At 41.8% G+C, this 22,703-nt stretch overlaps 1 protein-coding gene across 1 annotated transcript in view; it reads left to right on the top strand.

Annotated features, from left to right (window-relative positions):
* The window catches only part of ARHGEF28 (Rho guanine nucleotide exchange factor (GEF) 28), a 217,976-nt gene extending 211,776 nt beyond the window's left edge, over window positions 1–6,200 (top strand). Inside the window, exon 28 of the mRNA XM_006899033.1 lies at window positions 6,052–6,200. Coding sequence (XP_006899095.1) covers window positions 6,052–6,200 — 149 coding nt within the window. The remainder of the gene's footprint in view (window positions 1–6,051) is intronic.
* The last annotated feature ends 16,503 nt before the right edge of the window (window positions 6,201–22,703 follow it).

Here is a 22,703-nt window from a genome sequence, read left to right on the forward strand (position 1 = left end):
GGATTGATTTAGTGACTGGGGTACTCGGGATGGGTTTGTCAGAGGCAATGAGATTGGCACAGGATAGAGCACGGTTTAGGGCTGTTGTCCATAGGGTTGCTATGAGTCGCAAACAACTCGACGGCACATAACAACAACAACAACAACAAGAACAAGCAAATTATTCGAGAAGCTGGACTCTATGAAGAGGAATGTGGTATCAGGATTGGAGGGAGGCTCACCAATAGCTTTCAGATGAATAGCAAACAACTGAAAAGACAATGGCTTGTATCCAGTGTACCTTAGTATTTAAACTGACATTGTTGCTCGTTAGCATTCTGGAAAACAGATGTTTCCAATGCAACACATCTTTTAATTCTTCACTGCTGCCTCCAAAGATGTTGATTGTGGACCCAAGTGTGGTGAAATTGTTGACAATTTAAATCTTTTCTCCATCTATCACGATGTTACTTATTGACTCAGTGTGGTAATATAGGATGGAGAGAGAGTTATTTATTTTTTTTTTTGAGAGTTATTTCTTGATGTTGAGATGTAATCCATATTTAAGACTGTTTTAAGACTTCCTCACTTTCAGCAAAGTTGTGTCATCTGACTAAGGCAGTCACATCCTTCTTCATAAAGTCCAGCCTCTTGAATGATTTGCTTATCATACAGATTTAATAGGGTTCAGTAGGAGAAAGGATACAATCCTGAGACACATCTTTCTTGAATTTTAAACCTCTTATAGGCCTAGTGGGTACAGGGCTGTGCTGTCAACCCAGTGGCAGATGGTTCAAACCCATCAGCTCCTCCTCAGAAGAAAGATGGAAATTTCCTTTGAAAACCTGCTGGAGGGTCAGAAATTACTTAGTTCTGACTCAGTGACATGGAATCTTACAATCAGACTCCAATCCATTAGTATCTGATACACAGAGGATTTTTATCTGTTAGTTTGGATTACATAATGGTAAATGTCCATGTTAAATTGAGGATGTTTGTTTTTAGATGTGAGGTGGCTTCATTAATTCCATAGCTGAGAAAAAGAATTGAGAAGTGTAAAATATTTTCTGCCCACAGACAAGAATATTTTTTCGCCTAGTGTGGTAACATGAGATGGAGAGCATTATGCAGTGTGATGACGTAGGATGGAGTTGATATGTAATTTTTCCAGAATAGCAAAATCATTGCTTGTGGAATTATGCTTTTACCTGATTCTGAGGAAAGTGGCTAATCTGCAACTGTTGGTCTGTCAGGTTGTGAGGTGCTCAGGATATATTTGGAGGGAGGGATTGGTGAATGACCTTCATAGTTTAGTACTTAATGGTAAGTATGAAAAATCTAAACCAAATATTTTGCCACTGAGTTTATTCTGATTCATATGCTTCAATCAGTTTTTGTCATTATGTGCTTATTGAGTCAACTATGACTTGTAGAAACTCCATGAACAATAGCCTGAAACCTTATGTCCCACACCATCTTCACAATCTCCACCACCCTCAATCAAGCCCATTGCTGCAATCTCTGTGTCTGTATCAGTGAAGGTCTTCTCTTTTGCTGACCTCTATCTTTCCCTGCATGACATCTGTGACCACCTGACAACATGCCCAAAGTACGTAAGATGAAGTTTCACCATCCTTGTCTCCAAGGAATGCCCTGGTTGCACTTTCTCCAAGACAGATTTGGCTGTTCTTTTGGCAGTTTGTGATATTATATACTCTTTACCAATACCCCAATTCTGAGGCACTTATATTTTTTGAAAGTGTAAAACTGCCTTGTTGGACTTCCTAGGCTGTAATTAAAAAAAAAAGGAAAACCTAGCAAACTAACAAGAAGAGATCTATACTTGTGTTCATTATAAGCAAGATGAACCAACAGAATGTGAGAATTACCAAGCAATATCATTACTATCATATGTAAGGGAAGATTTGCTGATGATAATTCAAAAGTGGTTGAAACAGTACACTGACAGCAAACTGCCAAAAATTAAAGCTGGATTCAAAAGAGGATGTAGAATGAGAAATATCTTTGCTTATGACAGATTTTGGCTGGATATACCAAAAAGAGAGTTACTAGTGGTATGTTGTACATGCAAAAACATCTGACTTTATGGATCATAACCATTACAGATAAGATTGTAATGAATGAGAATTTCAGGACACTTAACTGTACTCATGTAAAATCTGTATATAGACCAAGACTCAGTCATTCAGACATACCGGGGGTTTATGCCTGGTTTCAAATGAGGAAAGAAGTGCATCAAAATTGTATCCTTTACCATAGTTAATCTGCTAATAATCTGAGAAGCTGGACTTTAAAATGAAGAACAGAACATCAGTAATGGAACAACCTATCATATGCAGATAACACAGCCTTCCTTGCTGAAAGTGAAGAGGACCTGAAGCGTTAACTCATGAAGATTAGAGACTACAGCCCTCAGCATGGCTCACCCTTCAACAAAAACAAATTACAACTGGACTAATAAAGAATAGATTTTAAACAGAAAAAAGATTGACACTGTCAAGGATTTCGTTTTACTTGGACCCACAACCAATGACTATAAAAGCCAAAGACTCAAATACCTAGATGCACTGGGGATCTGCAGCAGAAGGCCTTGTGCTTTAAGGTGTGAAAAGGCACAAAGGCCACTTTGGGGCATATGGGACCCCGGGCCTGAGCCATGTTATTTTCAGCTGCAAGTGAAAGCTGGACAATGAATAAAGAAGACTGAAGAAGAATTGATACATTTGAATTCTTGGTGAAAAGTGTTGACTATCCCCTGGACTTCTGGGGAGCTAACAGATTTACAGTGGGAGACACACAGCCAGAATGGACCTCAGGGAGGAAGATGGAGAGACATCATTTTTCATGCTGTGGATGTACTATCAGGAGGAACTGATACCTGGAGGATTTTATGATTAGTAATTGTTGTTGTTGTTAAGTGCCATTGAGTCGAGGACGACTCAAAGTGACCCTATGAACAAAAGAACTGGACCCTATTGTATAACTATCGTCATTTCTCTTAGTTCATAGAGTTTTCAGAGGCAGGTTGTTTAGGAAGGGGATGTCACTCCTGCTTCTAAGTATAGCTTAATTTGGGAGCTCTACCAAACACTGTCCACAAAGGGTAAGCATTATGTCGGGGGCTGGGGGAAGAGGAAGACCTTTAAGAAGTTGGATTGAGACAAGTGGCTACAGCAATGGGCAGAAACATAGACACGAATGTGAAGTTGGTTCAAGTCTGGGCAGTGTTTTGTACAGAGGGTCAAAACTGACTCAATGACACCTAATAGGAATGACAAAAATACTTAGGGAGGCACAGTGACACCTCTTTCACCTGCAGAACGGAGCCGCTATTGTGTTCGAGTCATCAGCCTTTTTGTTACCAGCCTAGTCTTCAGCCACTGCTCCCCTCAGTCTCCTTACTAACCATTCAGTGTCTCTTAATTCATACAGGTGGTTTGCAACTCAGCAAAAAATGAGAATCATTCCAGAATCCTGATCAGACTAGCAGAGTGTCTCAAGAAGGTCTTCTGAGATCAAATCTTTCAGCTGTATGACTTTGGGCACGAAGTGAACTAGATTGAGTCACAGTCGACTGGTGTGAAAAGCATGGGTTTGCACACTGGTAAACCAGAGGGAGCTCTGGTGGCCTAGTGGCAAGAAGCTGCACTGCAATCCTGAATGTATAGGGTTGGAATCCATCCACTGCTCTGCGGGAGAAGATGGGCAATCTCCTTATGAGCAATTAACTGCCTCTGAAAAACCTCTAGAGGAGTTCCAACTCGATGGTACACAACAACAGCAACAGCAACAGCAACAACAAAGTATGGGTTACACGGACTGAAGAATTGATGGACATAAAAGATCTGGAACAATTTCTGTGTCCAGTGAAAGCACCTGAGGATTATAGACCTTGTCAATGGTTATGTTCTTAGAAGTTATTGAATTCCTTCTGAAAATTAGTGGGATCACAGTAAAATCTACACAAGTTGTTGTTGTTGTTGTTGTTGTTGTTGTTATGTGCCTTTGAGTCATCTGTGACTCATAGCGACCCTGTGTACAACAGCCCTATAAACCCTGCTCTATCCTGTGCCAATCTTATTGTCTCTCACACCCATCCTGATTACTGAGTTAATCCATCTCATCAAGGGTCTTCCTTTCTTGTGCAGTCCCTCCAGTCACTACACAAGTTACCTTGATGCAAATGGATTTTCCCCTTTGTGCTCTGTTAATCATTAAAGGACCAAAGATAACCCAAACATATAGGTAAAGTTGTGGAGTAGCCTCACCTTCTGACCTCCTCTTCCCAGGGCTCATTCTGACCTGCAAGGTCTTCTAAGCATCACTAAGCAACGGCAGCAATCTTTTGAGAGCACTTCTTGCCCCTGGAACAGCTGACGCGTCTGGAGTAGTCTAGCTTTTGATTGTACTCCTGCAGGTGAACTTTGTCTATACTCTACTCTGGTGATGTAGACAATAGTTACATTGTTATGTTAAAAAGTGACTGGTTCAAATCCATGCTCAGCAACTTGGGAGAAAGGCAGACAGTCACATGTGATTTACAACGTCAGAAAATCTGTTGGAGCGTCAGCTATAAGTTGACTCTGACTGAACGCTGAGAGTTTTCTCTGTAACCCTGGCCGTTCCTCTCTTGTGGACCCTGCCCTGTTGGGAGAAGTGATGATATAAGCTGTTGAAAAGGGCACTGTATTTCCAAAGATGGAAGCTTAGCAGGAAATTTTGCTCTCATTCCAGCCAAGACTTGCATCCTGCCTTCTCTAGAAGATGAGCGAGCCTACAGGTCACATCTCCTCTATCATTAGATTGTCAGCAGTTGTGTGTACCCACCTAAATAAAGTTGTGTTGTTGTGCTGAGTTAGCACTGACTCCTATTTGACCCTTCAGAGGCTAAAAATCACAGGGGAGGAGCTTTCCCATTCTCTTATGGAGCAACTGGTAGATTCAAACAGTGCACCTTTAGGATTGCAGTGCAACTTCTTACCAAAATGTGGCAAAGTTAAAAAGATTTTTTGTTAATGAATGACTAAAGAGCCAGCACAGGCTATCCATCCTCCCTACCTGGACTTCCATTTGACCTTTGCTTTTGGCCTTGACTTTCTGTTGTGGTTAACTGTCTTGAAGTCTTCTCTGACTGATGCTAATAGAAGGAAATGTTACCTGGTGTTGCACCATCTCTATGCTATAGGGACATCTAATCTATTGTGCTGGCTGCTGTGTCAGTTCCTGTCCCTGTGAGTTTCCTTTATTTTCACTCATTTTCCATTTTTGCTATGACAGAGACTGGTTGTCATTTTGCCATATGTTTGTGCTTCAGTGAGGGTGGTCAATGAAACAAGTGCAGACAATGTACTCAAATCCCATTGATTCCCTTTGAAACCATAATATTAGGGGGTTTACTAGAGAGAAAGGGAGACTAGACATTGTCCTATGGTTGCTAGGCAACCAGAAGTAAAGCAAGCCCAGTGATAGTTCATAATGGATGATTTTCCCAGGAATTTGTCTGCTCCTGCTCAGTAATTCAGGAGTGCTAACAGATTTGCATAATGGTGCAATTGGAAGCTCTTCTTTCTCCTTCAATTCCTTTCTCCCCAGCTGTCACCCAAATCCATGAAGTCCTGGGTGCATCAGTCTTGAGATCAGTTCTTGACTTTGAGACATTCTGAAGAAAGGAATCATGGAGATGCAAATATGCTTTACTACAGAGCATGTTTGCTTATATTGTTAAGAGTGATTTTTAAGCCCTTGAACTATTTTTTTTTTTTTTTAAATAGTGGATACCCTTCTTGGCAATAGAAACAGTCCAGGGATGCTGGAAAGTCTGCATTCATTTGAGGCTTTTTCCTGGGAATTTTTTGTGGAGGCCACGGGATAAGTCTGTGCTTACAATCATGCACATTTCTTCTGTTTTGCGATGTTCTTAATGGACTTGGCTGGTTTTTGTGTGGTGTTGTATCTCCCAGTCTTAGAGAGACCTCTCTCCAAGGATTGGTGTCACCGGCCTGGTGGATCCCAGCCTGGCTTCTTGTGACCTGTGCTGTGTGTCTGTTGCAGATTTGGTCACCTCCCTTCCTGAGGACTCCACTCCATGCCGCCCTCCCTTGCTGGCGTTTATGGCAGAAGCAAGGCTGGATCCACAGTCAGCCGCCAGAGAAGACGGAGAAGTGGCAGATCCAGCTGAAGAAAATATTGTTTACCTCTAACTGAATGTTAGTTTTCCCCCAACAAAAAAAGACACTGGCACTTTTGAGAAAAACTTGTTTTTTGTTATATTCCCCCCCTTTCCTAATGTGTGTGTAATTGTGTCCAAATTGTCTTAAGAATAGTATTTAATATTTCATGGAAGTTCATTGAGGGGGGCATGAGTCAAATGATTAAATTATTGAAAGCAGCTCTATTTAATCTCTACCTTATGGCACCTAATTTCAGAAGAAGACATGAACTTGAATAAGCAGAAGTATTTTAAAAGTTGCATTGACTCTGGAGCAATATTCTGTGTTGTATTTTCTACTGGATCACCTGGGTTTTGAAATAAAAGGAAAGATATAACTGAAACAATTTGGATTTAAAGAGTGCTATGTGTAATGGACAGCACATTATCAGGAATGGTGTCTGAGCTCCAGCAGGTAGAGGAGGGTGTGGGAAAGTGCTGTTAGGGTTGGTTTTAAGTGACTCAAAAGGGTCAACCCTGGTGACCCTTCATAGCCACCACTAAGCCAAGCAGTCACCAGAATCTGACCCGTCAGTCACTGTACTAACAACACAGCCCTGACCTGCTTCAACCCGAGCCACATGGTTTGCAGGTGTGTTTTGTGGTTCTCCTGCTGGTCCGTTTCAAGGTCATGTTGTCTTTTAGTCAGTCATCAGCAGAGGCCGTGGACACCTGTAAGCCCATTTTCCTGTGAAACTCCACTGACTGTCCATTCAGACTTCTGATTAGGTCCCACATCTACAACCTGGGAATACCAACACCTGCTGGTCACTTGAAGAAACTTCCTTAAAGGTGGAGGGTGGCAAGCAAACCAACAATAAAAACATCTCTCCGCAGAGCCTTTGTGTGAGAAAATAAACCCAGAAGTCTTCATTTTGTTCTTTAGTGTGATTTGTGTATGTTTTCATCAATAGCAAATAATGACTTTTATTTGGGAGTTCTGGTGGCCCTTGTGGCAAGAAGCTGTGCTGTGATCTTGAAGGAAGGCAGTTCGAGGCCACCATCTGCTCCTCAGGAAAAGGCTAGGCAATCTCCTCCTGTGCGATTAACTGTCTGAAAACCTGCCAGAGGGTCAGATAAGGGTCACTTCCAACTCTATGGTACGAAACAGTAACAACAATTGTAATATTAGGTGAAAGACATAACTAAATATACAATAAATACATAATAAAAACCTTTATAAATTCACAAAGAACACATAAGAACTATTTTTGTTTATAAGAGAAATATTTTTAATTCACTCTTTTACTGCTGAATTAAGTGGAAGACCTAGTAAAATACACATTCCACATAGATACACAGTCTCCCCTTAAACCAACAAATGAACAAACAAAACGACTGCCACTGAGTTGGGCAGAGGGTCCCGCTCATGGTCACTGTACACTGGGTTTCCCAGGCTGCTAATCTTTTTTTGAAGACACTGTTCATCTTTGCTCCCTCGGTACCACTGGTGGATTCAAACTGCTCTACCCTCACCCCACGTTTTTATTAGCCATGCAACCCACAGCGCCCTGCCAGAACTCCTCTCTAAGTGAAAAACGTGAGTATTAAATTTTACCAGAAATTTCTATGCAAACCAGGATAGAGATATAGTTGTTATTGTTGTTAGGAGCTGTCAAGTTGCCTGTGACTCATAACGACCCTCTCTCTGTACAACAGCTCTGAAACCTGCCCTGTTCTCAGGAAATCTCATAAGTCTCCAACATTTTCCTCTCCTGTGCTGTCCCTCTACCCTTCTGATCATGATGTCCTTCTCCAAGGACCAGTCCCTCCTGACCAAGTGCCCAAAGTATGTGAGATGGAGCCTCAAAATTTTGGCCTCCAGGGAGCAGCCTGGTTTTAACCTTTCCAGGACAGACCCATTTGTTCTCCTGGCACTTCACAGTAAGTTCAATAGAAAGAAGGGAGTGGGGGGAGAAGAATTACTTTGATGACTTATTTTATCTGACTTAAAGTTGTATGTTTTCTACCTACATTATACTTCACTTCTCAAATAACTTGTTGCTGTCCTGTCAGAATCAACTCATAACTGACCCTCTAGGTGGATTTTCAGAGGTTATAAATTGCACAGAAGAAAGTTGCCGATCTTTCTCCTACAGAGAAACTTATGGACTCAAACCATCTGCCTTTTGGTTGGCAGCACAACCCAGGAAGCCACCAGAACTCTCTATATTTTCACTTGGGCAAGTCAAAGTTGAGTTGTGGTTTGTTTTGTTTTGTTTTTTAAAGACCCTTATTTTTATTTCAGCAGTCACTCAAATACTTAACCTCATCCAGCCAGCTGCTGCTGACTCAATTCCAACTCCTGATGGTCATACGTGTAACAGGATGAAATGCTGCCCAGTCCTGTGGTATCCCCATCATCCCTGGCACATATATTGATCAGTTAATTAAGCCTAGTTTCCTCTTTTCCCTCTCTTTGGACATGGGAAGAGCAAAAATACATAGAAATGTACAAAATCCTCTTGAGGGTTCTTTAAATGTCACCTGCTCTGCCATTTCACGTCTTGTGAGCTGAGGTCTTGGTGGGATGCCCCTGCAGACAGATCCCTTTCCTCAACATCATGGGGAGAGGAATTACCTGCATTTCATTGTCTCTCACTCTCTTTGATACTCATTCTTGTGGAGTCAGACTAAATGTTAGCTGACCGTCCCATGGGATTTTAGAGGCTGTTAACCACATGGGAGAAGATTGCTCATCTTTCTCCTGTTAAACAGCTGATGAATAAGAGGGGTAAAATCGACACTTCACTGAAGAAGACATTCAGATGGCCAACAAGCACATGAAGAAATGTTCAAAATCCTGAGATGCAAATGAGATACCATCTCACCCCAGTCAGAATAGCAAAATTTAACAGAACAGCAAGCAACAAATGCTAGCAAGGTTGTGGAGAAACTGGAACCCTTATTTACTGTTGGTGGGAGTGTGAAATGGTGCAACCACTGTGGAAAGCGATGTGGCACTTTCTCAAAAAGTTGCAAATAGAAGTACCATTTGACCCAGCAATTCCACTACTGGGAATATACCCCAAAGAGACCATAAACGACATCCAAGCAGATATGTGCACACCCATGTTTATTGTGGCTTTGTTCACAATAGCAAGCAGTTGGAAACAACCTAAGTGCCCATCAACAAATAAATGGATAGAGAAGCTGTGGCATATTCACACAATGGAATACTATGCTGCATTGAAAAACAAGGGACTCATGCAATATTATTCAAAATGGGTGACTCTGGAGGACATTATGCTGAGTGAAGTATCTCAGTCACAAAAGGACAAATACTGCATGGTACCACTGTTGTAAAACAGGACTGGCCTCGGGGTTAGGAGGAGACTGAGAAAGATGGGTTCAATAATGTATACTGCATTTAAACAGATGAGGGAGAAAACTGTTTAAGAGGGATATGTGATTAGGTATTTTTGTCATGATAGGAGTCCGGAGTGAAGGCTGTATAGTGGAGTGGACTTGGGGGGAGGGATTGTAAAACAATGAAAGAATTTTTCTTTAACTTTTCCAAGAGGGTAGTGTACTAGGGGGGAGGGTTGGGAGAGGAGAAAAGTACAACATTGAATAAATGGGTGAGGGGGGGGAAGAGGGCATAAAATCATCAGTGTTGGAAATGATTTTTGTTTTTTCTTTGAGCTGTGGTGCTGGAGAAGAGTGTTGAATATACCATGGACTGCTAGGAGAACAAACAGGTTTGTCCTGGAGAAGGTGAAGCCGGAATGCTCCTTGAAGTCAAGGATCCGAAACTTCGTCTGACATACTATAGGCATGTTGCAAGGAGGGACTGGGGGAGAGTCTCCAAGGGGAGAGGGACATCATATTTGGGAGAGTGGAGGGGCGGTGCAGGAGAGGGAGAACCTCGATGAGGTGGATCTATTCTGTGAGTGGAGTGGTGGGAATGAGTGTGTTTGAGACGGCGAGGTTGGCACAGGATAGAATGGTGTTTAGGGCTCTCGTACATAGGGTCACTATGAGTCTCAAGTGGCTCAATGGCACATAACAACAATAATTTATATTCATATTTGACTTCAATTCAATGGTTGCCTGAAAGCTAGAAAAACTATATTCATAGGTTTCTTTTGGTAATTATCTTATTTTAGCAGTAGAACTTTTCCCTTGACCATAACGGGATTCAGGACTTTCCTAGGTAGGTCTGTTTTGTCTCTATTATGGAATGAGGCCAGATCTCAATAAAGAGACATTCTGTAGCTGCCTCATAAATTCACAAATCTTAAGAGGTGGTAACTGTATTCATTAGACCATAAACAAGTTCCCCCCAAAGATATACTGCCCTCACCTAGAACTCAACAATAGCATTCACCCCTTTAGAACTTTCTTATGGAAAGGAAAACAGTGTTTTCACTCCATCCCTTCTAGGGTGCATTATCAGTGTGCCATCTCCTCGTCTAAACCCCTCTGCATTATAGCAGGAAAGCAGAATGGCCAGAGCCAGGCAGCATTTTCCAGCCTACTCATCATTGGAGCTCTGAATGTTTGCAAGAGGGTGAAAACGTGTGCTGATGTTAACAGTGTACACACAGGTTGTGTACTTGAATGTGTTATGTAAGCTGAAAATCAGCACGATTCAATTATGTCAAGATAAATAAAACAGTTAAACGGAATATGTATTCCATCCTGCAATCTAGGATCTCTTTCAAATCAGAACCAGCCTGAGGTTATCAAGGTTCAACTCATGTTTATTTTCAGCATTGAGAGAAGTAGTGGATAGTAGTTGAGAGAATGGACCCTGGCACACTTGCTGTGTGACATTGGGTAGTTACTTCACCTCTCTGTGCCTTAATTTCCTCAACTAGAAAACAGGAATGATTATCAAACACAGACATTGTGAAGCTTAAATTATCAATACAGGCATAGTGTTTAGAACAGAGGTTGCAGCATAGCAATTATTCAGCATGCTGCTTACCATTAGTAGATCATTTAAAAAATCTTTTCATAATTGTTCAGCCTAGGTCCAGTGCTTAGGTTAATGGCTTCCATTTAGTGGAAAAACTCAACAGAGAGAACTGCAACATCTTGAAATGGATAGTTGTAACCCTGGACTGAGCCTGCGTAAGAATAACTTTCACCTTATTTGCATCTCTAAACCTCCACTGAGCTCATTTATTCAGCCAACATTTTTTTTCTTTTGTCAGTTAGCTAAAGGCCATACCATCTACTGGGAGTAGATGAGTAAGTCCTCAAGCTGTTGGAGAAGAAATAATAATAATCCTAATGTAGGAGGCAAGAACAATGATGGGGAGATGTACAGATTGCCAGCAGAGCTCACAGGAGGAACACATTGACAGCTGGCTGTAGGAGGAGTGGGGGAGTCATCGTGAGGTGGGAGATACTCAAGGCCTGAACAGAGAGTGAGAGTGTGGAAAAAAGCCGTGCGCTCAGGCAGGGTAGCCTGGGCAGAAGGAAGTGCATGTGATACAAATGCCATGAAGGACTCCCAGCATTGTAAGACACTGCTGAATGAGTTTCTTCCCTCTAGATGTGGTCTAGTTAAGTGCCATTGAGCCGCTTGTCACTCAAAGTAACTCTATATATACAACGACTCTGAACCTTGCTCTATCTTGAGCCAAACTCATTATCTCTGACACACCTATGTTCATTACCTGAGTCACTGAGTCAATCCATCTCATCAAGGGTCTTCCTCTCTTGTGCTGTCCTTCCACCCTCCCAAGCATAATGTCTCTCTTCAAGAACTGATCCCTCTTTGCAACATATCCAAAGTATGTCAGGCAGAGCTTTAGGCATCCAGTAAGAATATCCATCTGCTTTGCCTTTTCCAAGCACTTCTGTGCAAGTTGTTGGGGAGCAGGAACAATCTTCTCCTTTCTAAGGGAGCCAGTCTTGTGTAAAGCCAGGCTTCTGGGGGAGGTGTGGAGAATGCCTAATTCTGCCATGGACTGTTCTGCTGTGTCGGGAGTGTAGCCAGATGCCCCTATTCCCTCACTCTTCCCCACTCACTCCCATCATAAAATAACACAAGTCCTTGACAAACGATCAGCTGAGTAGTTGCTTCCTTGACCCCAAGCACAAGGGGCCTGTGAGACTGCCAAACCAAAAGAGGGCTTACCCAATGCTCTGCAGCTCAAAGATGAGCAACCTTCCATGTAATTTACCAGCTGCACATCAGCTGAAGTGTGGTTATGGGTTGGTTCCAACTCCATGGTACACAACAACAACAAAAATGTGGATATGTATTTCCGGTGAACATAAATATAATTTGGTTGTGCTGGCAACACAAAGGCATGTGATTCAAATCTACCAGCTGCTCGTTGGGAGAAAAATGGGTAATTTCCTCCAAAGTGATGCACTGTCTTTGAAGACCTACTGGAGGGTCAGCTATGGTCGGTTCTGACTTGACAGCAACATTGGAACAAGGAAGTCCACAGAGATACCTCAAGACACTGATGTGGAGTGGATTGAAGGCTTGCACGAAACTCCACAAAGCAGGATGTTAAGCAGAGAAGTAAAACGAATAAAAGGACCAGCATCATTCGACTTTCCTGCTTAGTTTTCTTTCCATCTTTCTTTCTTAGTCTACCACTTAGGGCTTTACGCTGCTGTGTTGTTGTTGTTGTTATGTGCTGTCAAGTCACTTGTGACTCATAGAGACCCTATCCACAGCAACTTGAAACCCTGCCCTATCCTGAGCCAGTCTCACTGTCTCTCACACCTTTGCCTGCATTACCCCAGTCACTGTGTCAATCCATCTCATCCAGGATCGTCTTTTGCGTGCCATCTCCCCACCATTCCAAGCATGATGTCCTTCTGCAAGGATTGGTCCCGCTGCGCAACATGCCCAAAGTATGTGAGATGAGAGGAGCTTCAACAATCTTTGCCTCCAAGGAGAAACTTGAGTTCACCCTCTCGAGGACAGATCTGTTTGTACTCTTAGCAGTCCATGTTCAATATTCTCCAGCATCACAACTCAAAGGCATCAATTCTTCTTCTGTCATCCTTAGTCATTGTCCAGTTCTCTGATGCCTTAGCAAGTAACTGTGAAGACCATAGACTGAATTAGGCATACCTTAGTCCTCAGACTGACATCTGTGCTCTAGAGAGGTCCCTGATGGCAGATTTTCCCAACACAATTAATACTTTTTTTGTTTTCTTTCCTGACTGCTAGTGCAAAGAGTGTTGAGTGTGGAACCAAACAAACTGAAATTGTTACCAATCTCAATCTCTCTCTATCATGATGCTAACAATTGGTCTTGGGATGAGAATCATTTTTTTTTTTCTTGATGTTGAGCTTCAGTTTATACTGGAGACTGCAATCCTTGACATTCTACAGCAAATACTTTGGTTCCTACTCAGTCTTAGCAAGCAAGGTTGTGTCATCTGCATAATGTAGGCTGTTGAGTCTTCCTCCAATTCTGATGCCACATTCCTCCTTATAAAGTTCAGCCTTCTGAATGATCTTTTTCCTCATGTAGTTTGAATAGGTATGGAGACAGGATGCCTCCCTGACTCAGTCCTTTCCTGATTTTGAACCTTGTAGTATTTCCTTACTCTGTATGGAGAATAGGAAAGAAAACTAAAAAGAGGCAGATACAATGGGAGGAAGAGTCCAGAATGATCTTGTGATTAACATGGAATTGAGCCTGTTCTTTCCTGACTGCCTCTCATGAACACATTATCCACTCTGAGAAAAAGGTAAGAATACATGGGAAAATAAACCAGATTTTGGAATCTCCCCCCATCCCACAAGGTTGCACAACACCAAAGGCATCATTCATATTACAGAAATTTGTACACCAGAGAACACCCTCACAAGTCAAATCCAGCATGCAAACATTATCTTTGTTGTTGTATAATTCTACTTTACCTCTGAGCTACATGGCATTCTTAATAATAGTAGTCCTGTCCTTTCGGGCCTATTGTGAGAAGGAGGAACTGAAACCAGTACAGCATGGTACTGTCCTAAATGGTGCATAGTAAGCAGAGGCTATGTGCTGGCGATGAGGATGGATGAGAGGGCAGGACTTGACATAACTTGAGAATTAATTACTTCAGTTTTTTATGAGGAATCATTACTTTTGTGTGTGTGTGTGTGTGTGCACAGCCCATTTTTTTGTGCTCTGAGACATGTCCAAGATCAAAGGCTGCTATATTACATCATGACACTTGTTGAATGAAGGGGTGAGTAGATGGACAAGAAGAGCCTATGGAAATCCGAGATCAAAGAGTCGACAGAAGTAGAACTAGAACCCCGATCCTGTTTCCATTCCTTTGCCTCTGGCTTGTGAGTTCAAAGCAATCATTTTGAGTTGATGACTGAACATTGTTTTGGGTGAAATAACTTGAAGGGGACCATGGTTCAGTAATTTTGTAGAAGCTTCATGGCTGAGAAACTTCAACATGCCATTAATTGAATCCCAGTTGTATACTTACCAATAAAACTCTTTGAAGAAAGCAGAAAATCAGGAGTTTGACACATTTACTAGCAGCCAAGAGCCTCAGAACAGACACCTGTCTGAGAAGGAGAGGTGAACTTGGTGAGACAAACAAACCATATTTTCTTTGCTTGTTTTTTTGCTTGAAAGGGTGGAGGGCCAGAGCAGGAGAGGAAGACACTTGCATGAGACAGATTGACTGTGGCAACGGGGGCAGGTGTGTCAGAGACAGGGGGTGAGGCTACCTCTGGAGAGGGCAGGGTTCAGAGCTGTTGTTCACAGGATTGTTAAGAGTCATAGTCAGCTCCATGACACTTAACAACAACAACAAATAGTTTCATCAGAGAATTGCTCCTTATTTCTATCAGAGTCCCTCTACTCTACCTCCCATAAAACCCTCTTGTATCCAAAGAGCGAGAGACTTCCACAGACCCCTGGCTCAACTTAACTTTGTCTCTAACTAATCCAGAAATAAATTTTCCCCAGAGACAATGTCTTTAGGCTTCACAAAGTTGAGTCACTGATGAAAGTTTGAGAAGGTTTTCTCTTTGTGCATAGACTCTTTTTTTTTTTTTTTTTTTACTTTTGTTATATTACCTGAAGCGCTTGCTGCAGAGGGTCAAGGACTGCAGCCTCCAATATGGATTGAGGCTCAATGTCAAGAAGACAAAGATTCTCACCACTGGGCCAACTGGCAGCATCAGGATGGATGGTGAAGAGATTGAGATTGTTCACAGCTTTAGTTTGATTGGCTCCACAGTCAACACTCAGCACCAGTAGCCAAGAAATTAAAAGACGTATTGCCATGGGAAAGTCTGCTGCTGTTAGGGACCTCTCCAAAGTACTGAAGAGCAATGGTGTCTCTCTGGAGACTAAGGTGCGTCTGATACAGGCCATGGTCTTTGCGATCACTTGTTATACATCAGAAAGTTGAACAATGACTGAGGATAGAAGGAGAATTGATGCCTTTGAGCTGTGGTGCTGGAGAAGAGTATTGAGAATACCATGGACTGTTAGGAAAACAAACAGATTCATCCTGGAAAGGGTTAAACTGGGCTGCTCCTTGGAGGCAAGGATTCTAAGGCTCTGTCTAACATACTTTGGACATGTTGTAAGGAGGGACCAGTCCTTGGAGAGGGACATCATGCTTGGTAGGGTGGAGGGACAGCGCAGGAGGGGAAGGCCCTCTATGAAGTGGATTGATTCAGTGGTTGGGGTAATAAGGATGGGTGTATCAGAGACAGTGCGATTGGCACAGGACAGAGCAGAGTTTAGGGCTGTTGTACATAGGGTCACTATGAGTCTCAAGCGACTCGACGGCATGTAACAACAACAACAACATCATGAAATGAGTCTGATGTGTTTACTAAAGTACAGTTTTACCTACCCAAGAGTTTGTCTTCTATGCTTTTTCTCTCCTCTCTCCTTCCTCAGCTGAATGGGGTTGTTTGACTTTTTGTGGAAGGATGCAGTAAAGAGAAATGAGCTAGAACTCCAGTGAATGGTTTACTTCTTGTTAGCAGCCCAAGTTAAACACTTAATGATGGAAGCCGGTAAGGACTGAAAGGCCATTTGAGGGTAAATGCCTGGCTTCAGTTTTCCACGCTCTCTTTAGGACTTTCCCCACCAGGCCTCTCGGTTCATGTATAATATCTGAGCAGGTTTTCTGGGCAGTTGTCAGTGCTTATTTTTATAGTCTCTAGCATAACAGCTTCAAATATAAACGCAAACATAGCCAGTGTCAACCAGAGCATCTGTATAGGCCTTGGAGCTAAAACAGACTTTCAGAAAGGAGCTTGACATTTTCCTTCATAGCATTCACAGCCCCTTGGAAAGCCTTGGTCTACCCTGCTGCCTTTGACATGCTCGAATTCTGGCGGGTAGTTGGCACAGTTCAGACAAGAACAACAAGCTTTTCATTAAGGTCTGGAGAGCCAGGAGCTCAAGAAACACACCTTCTGATTGTTTCTTTTTAATACTTGCATTTCTCCTGTCCTACAAACACTAATTACAAACTCCCTTAAGGTAACGGTGATCATGAATCTCACAGAAATTCAGCATTTCTTGTAAGGATATATTGGGGGTTTTAATTTAATTTTATTTTTTCCTTTTCGTAATAGCTTCAGCTGCAAAATTTGAGCTAGTCTTGGTTTGACCAGTTGTTTTCATGACAGTGATGCTGAATGTGATCTCATAGGCTGATCTGTCCACGCCAACACCCTCCGTGCAACGTTCTCATTACATCTGATAACTAGAGTTAATGTAGACATGGTTTAGTAATGGCCATATTTTGAGTCACTCGGAGAAAGATTTTCTAATGTGGTGTCTGAGGCTGCTAAGCATTGTTGCTATGGAAACTGTGTGAAAGTTGGATTAATTAAGGTTTGAACAGATGTTATGAAGTGTGTGAAAGACACCGTTTTCTGTTTGCAATTAAAGAGGGTGCACATGAACGTGAGAGAGAAAGAAAAAGAGAGACAACCGAAGACAGAGCAGTCAGACAGACAGACGTGCTTGGCACTGGACATGCAACATTCTCCCTGCGAAGAGTAACTGTTGATAACTCTGTTGACACTTCTTTGTTTTCTCTTCCCAGAAGGCCAGACAGAGCAATTGTGTGGAATAATCAAGCAGGCCATCGATCCCTCCTTTACGAGCATGATTTATAAAAGGCATGACAAGATACAAAAACATGTTCTTGGATCAGTGGGTTCAAATCACCTATTCATCTCAATACTTAAAAGTCAAAGACTGTGAAAGTGGCTTTTTTATTTAATAAATTTTTATTTTATACTGGTTTACTTACAAAGTTCGTATCCATTGTTTTTCACATCAGATCTTTTCTGTTTCGTTTACTCACTCCTCCCTCTATCCATCAAATTGTGTGATCCTACAATTACTCCCTCCACCCCCACCCATCCTCACCCCTCTGCTCCTACCCTTCCCTTCCTCTCTTGGATCCTCGTACACATTTTACTAGTTATCTTTCTATTTCTACAACAATGGTCTTATACAGTATTTGTCCTTATGGGACTGAGCTAGTTCATAGCATAATGATTTCCAGTCTCTCCCAAGTTATGTAGTAATTTTTTAAATCATTGCTCCTTCATGCTGCATAGTATTCCATCATGTGAATGTACCACAACTTCTCAATCCATCTGATTGTGGTTGGGCATTTGGACTGTGAGAAAGTGGTTTTAAAACTACCTCCCAGGGTTGAAGACCGGCTACATCAGTGATCCAACCTGCCCGTCATGGGTAGGGTTCCATGATTAGTGAATTGGGAGCCAAGAGAGAATTGGCTGCCCAAATGTCATGGGGAGGTTGTCAAGGAAATACCTTCAAGCTTAGAAAGTTAATGCAATAGGAATCTGGTTCAGGTTTCATTTGGAGGCAGATTAGAAATTGTTGCTGTTGAAAACACTGTATTTCTAGTTGCATTTGGAAACAAGGATGACAAGACTTTTGACTCACACACTTTGGCAACGCCGTCACGAGTGGCCAGCCTCTGGAAAAGGAGGTCATGCCTAGAAGACCCAAAGTGTTGTGACAGTGGGCACAGTAGAGCCTGTGGAGGCAGTGCGGGATCAGGCAGGGGTTTGTTTGCCTTAGAGTTACAAGGGTTGGAGTCAATGACATCGTCTAACAACAGATTCATTCTAAGTTTTGGTCCAAGTTGTCAAATCAGGTTTCATTTGAATCTTGCTTAGCGGCAACACTGATTAACATTCTCGTGTTGTCTAGTGTTGGAAACTAGACTGTGATGCTCGATTGGCATGGTTGATTGAATTGGTATCTTTTGAAGGACAATCGTTTTCCTTTGCCTACAAACTGAGGAAATGAGATGACTTGAAAACATAGTTACTTTGTTTGCTTGATGAGTTCCTATTGGCCCAAAGTCAGTCTCCTCCAACCCTTAGACGCTGGAGGTGGAGTCGTAAAGGCATGATGTGATAAGACCTGCTTGAAGATGTATGTGTATGTGTGTGTGAGAGAGAGAAAGACAGGTGGAAACAGAGATAGAGAAAGTTAAAGACCCAAAGAGAGAGAGAGACCTCCAGCTTGGTGTCTGGTCCCTATTGAGTTAGGTTCACTGCAGGCACAAAAAAAAAAAAAAAAAGATTTTGCCCACTGTTGCTATGATAGCATATGCCACTGATTGGAGTTTGGTTCGAGACTCCACTTCATGAAGTAGATTTTTTTTTAATCCTTTTTAACTAGGTGAAGGCTGCAGACAGCATGCTTACATTTCAGAGGTCAGGAACTTTTCCATTGTGTGCTATTGAGAGCTGCAGGGAGAGGAAAAGAGGGTCAAATGGAATAAGTGTAAATTTATTGCCACCTGGAGAGAAAACGCAGTTTTGCAACTTCATTTCTGCATTATCATCTCCAGGTGTGACCTGGAGCTCACTTACCCTTAAACTTGATGTTTAAATCCATTGTATTTCCCACCAGTTTTCTTCTTTCAGAATTATCCCTGTTTTTCTCAGGGGAGAAGATACTTATGGACACCATGAAAATAGAAAGGATTAGTTTTTGCCTTCAAATTCACTGTGACTTATTTCAATGTCTCTCTCTGGCCATTTATAAGAAAAAAATGACTTTAAAAATTAATTTCTCTGCTTTCTACCAGCATATATAAGAAAAAGAGGAAAATACATTCTGTGTAATTTGTTAACTAAAATATTATTGCATTTGCATAGGAGAAAAAACAAGACGACAATCCAGTGGTTTGATGTCTTTAAGAAGATATCTGCTAAGTGCTTCAATGAGGACCTGAAAACATAGAGTGACAGTACGCAAAGATCAGTGGTGATTTTCATAAACCAAAATGTGTATGAATAACTGTATGAAACAGAATGTGAATGAAGAAATGTGTGAAACACAGTGTACACGAATACAACACAATGTATACAAGTTTTGTATGCAAATGAATATAAAATACTAAGAAGTTGAAATGAATATCAACAGTACTGGTCTAGGGATTAATTCAAATGGGGGGAAAATCTACCTTTTCCCCCTAAATAGACACATTTTGAGAGGGAATGTTACTCTTGACAAACATGATTATATATCTGTTCCTCCCCTGTGTGGCCATATGTATGCACACATATACCATTTGTGATTAATTCAACCAACCTCCTGACTCAGGCAGCCAACATGGCTACTTTTCCCTCTACTGTATCCTTCCATATGATAGAATGTAAACAAAACAATCCACCTGTCCTATTTCCCCAAGGCTTCAGCTGCAAGCCACAAATACACCAGGTCACAAACACAAACACATGCAGAGACAAGGTCCTGTGTTTTCTTACTGAGCCATTGATCTGGGGTCCCAGACTCAGGTCCTTTCCATGAGCCATTCACCCAACACATACATGTACAGACTTTGCTTGATGGGAAAACACATCAAGTGTAATGTAAGATACTTCTCTTCTAGAATGTCACGTTTTACGAAGCAATTCAAGAGCTCTTTCAACAATGAAAGAACAATGTATTTCAAGCAGTATCACAAAGCAGTGGAGCTTAGCAAGCAAATGAACAGCACAGGCTCATTTCAAAGTTTTAGGAGTTGTGAGTAGGGGAAGCTCTGAAAGCCACGTTGGCTTGTCGAGAGACTGAGGTTGATAAGGGGAGGTCTGGTGGCCTAGTTCATAGGGCATTGTGCTGCTAACCTAACGGCCCTGGCTCTCTGGTAGTTCAAATTCACCAGCAGCTGCAAGGGAGAGCAATGAGCTTTCTTCTCCCAGCAATTTACAGTCTCAGAAACCTGGTGGAGGGTCGTCGATAAGTGGGCTTCAAAGTCAGTGTAGTTTGGCTTTTATCCAGTGCTGTTTATTTTATTGTTGGTGATGCTGAGTGATTTGGACTCCTAGTGACGCAAGGTCACTATTAACACCCTGTGTGACTATCCCACAAACTGACAAAAGAACAAAAAGATATGTCTTGGAGAATGTGCAGTCAGAGTGTTTGTTGGAGGCAAAGATGATACTTCATCTCACTTACTTAGAGCCTGTTGTTGTTGTTGTTATGTGCCGTCAAGTTGACTACAACTCATTGCAACCCTTTGAATAATACCTCTGAAACCTGTCTTGTCCTGAGTCAATTTCACTTTCTCTGACACATTTATCTCAATTGCCACTGTCACTGTGTCAATCCATCTCACCCAGGGTCTGGGAAAGGCTATTCCTTGGAGAGGGATGTCAAGCTTGGGAACGTGGAGGGAAGACAAAAGAGAGGAAGACCCTCAACCAGATGGGCTGACACAGACTGCAGTAGTGAGATCAAGTGTGTCAGAGACTGGGAGGATGGCACAGGATAGGGCAGGGTTCAGATATGTTGTACATTGGGTCACTATGAATCGTACTTGATGGCATCTAATGATGACAACAACAAGAATCCAGAGTAGAATTGCCCCATGTAATTTTCTAGCTATAATCTTAATGAGAAGAGTTCTGAATATTCCATGGACTGTCAAAAGAACAAAGAAATATGGCTTGGAGAAGGTGCAGCCAGAACGCTCCTTGGAGGCAAAGGTGATGAAGCTTTGTCTCACATGTTGCAGTTAGGTGTCATAGACATGAGTACAATTCAGCATCTCACATACTTTGGGCATATTGCTAAGTGGGGTTGTTCCTTGGAGAGGAACATCATGCTTGAAAAGACAGAAGGTCAGCTAAAGAGAGGAAGATGTTCAACCAGGTGGACTGACAAAAAACCAGGTGGGCTGGAAGGTGCCAGAAATTGTGAGGATGACACAGGATAGGACAGGGTGCAGATCTGTTGTTCACAAGGTCACTATGGGTCATACTCTATTCTAAAGCGTCTAACACCACCAACAACAATCTTTACGGGAGCAAATCACCAGATCTGTCTCTGGTGGAATCTTTGGATAGGTTCCTACTAAAAATCTTTTAGTTAGCAGCTGAGTGTTTAACCATTGCACCCCTGGGGTTCATTTTATTTCACTCTTCACTAAACAGAAGCAGATCATAGAAGAAGGTGTTTGGAAAGGTGTGAAAGTGTTTTGGACTATTGCAGTAACTAGGAAGCTATTGGGAACCTCCTGATTTTTAACTATTTTAAGGCACGTATCAGAAATACAATGATCTATACTACAAGCATTCTTGGAAAAAGAATTCTCTTTTAATTGTCTGACAAAAAAAATTATATACAAAACCAAATTTAATGAGGGTCTGACATTAAAAAAAAAAAAAAGAAAGAGATTCTAACTTTAGCTGACATTTAAATTGAAAAGCCCAGCAGTGCGGCAGGAGGCTGATTGATCTGGAAAGCCTGGGTATGAGATAATGAGAGCTCTGCCATGCTCCTGGTGGTGATGAGGAAGCAGGAATCTATTCCCGGCCAACAGCAAAGGAGATGAGACACTGGTTGCATTTGAGTTGAAGAAATTTGCATTGCATTGAAATTAAATGGCATGCAAATACTGCTTTTCTTCTGTACACTAGAGCATCCTGATAGGTCAACCCTTATTTCCTATTTGAGTTGCAATGTATAAGTCTACACACGACACTTGAAAATCACTTACCTTGATGATGTTACTGTTCTCACATTGATCCTCAACAACAAAGATGCCAGTAGTAAAAGATAGTGACCATGATTTTTTTTTTAAAATGAGATGTCTGACTTGCAGTACTGTATGTACAACAGAGTCAGGCAAACGGAACCTAGTGAAGGACTAACTTCTTTTTCATTTTAGCCTGTTCTAGTGGATAGAAAGTAATGCTCCCAAGCCAAAGGTGGGAGATTTTAATCTCTGGCCCTCAGGCCTGGAGAGGAAAATTCATTAACGTGCTAAACAGATGATACCATCATGTTTAATGCAAGCTAAGAGGACTTGAAAAATTTACTGAAGAAGTCCATAGATTATAGCTTTCATTTTAGAATAGTAGAGATTATACTTTAACATAAAGAAAATTAATTTTTCACATGAGGACCAAGCAGCATCATGATAAAATAAGTAAAGGTGCTGTTGCTTAGGATTTACAATTAATGCCCGCAGAAGCAGCAGTCAAGAAAGCAAGATTATGTTGCATTGGACAAAACCCTTGCAAAAG

Source organism: Elephantulus edwardii, unplaced genomic scaffold (genome assembly GCF_000299155.1).
Source record: "Elephantulus edwardii isolate Elephantulus edwardi_28Jun2011 unplaced genomic scaffold, EleEdw1.0 scaffold00244, whole genome shotgun sequence".
Taxonomy (NCBI): domain Eukaryota; kingdom Metazoa; phylum Chordata; class Mammalia; order Macroscelidea; family Macroscelididae; genus Elephantulus; species Elephantulus edwardii.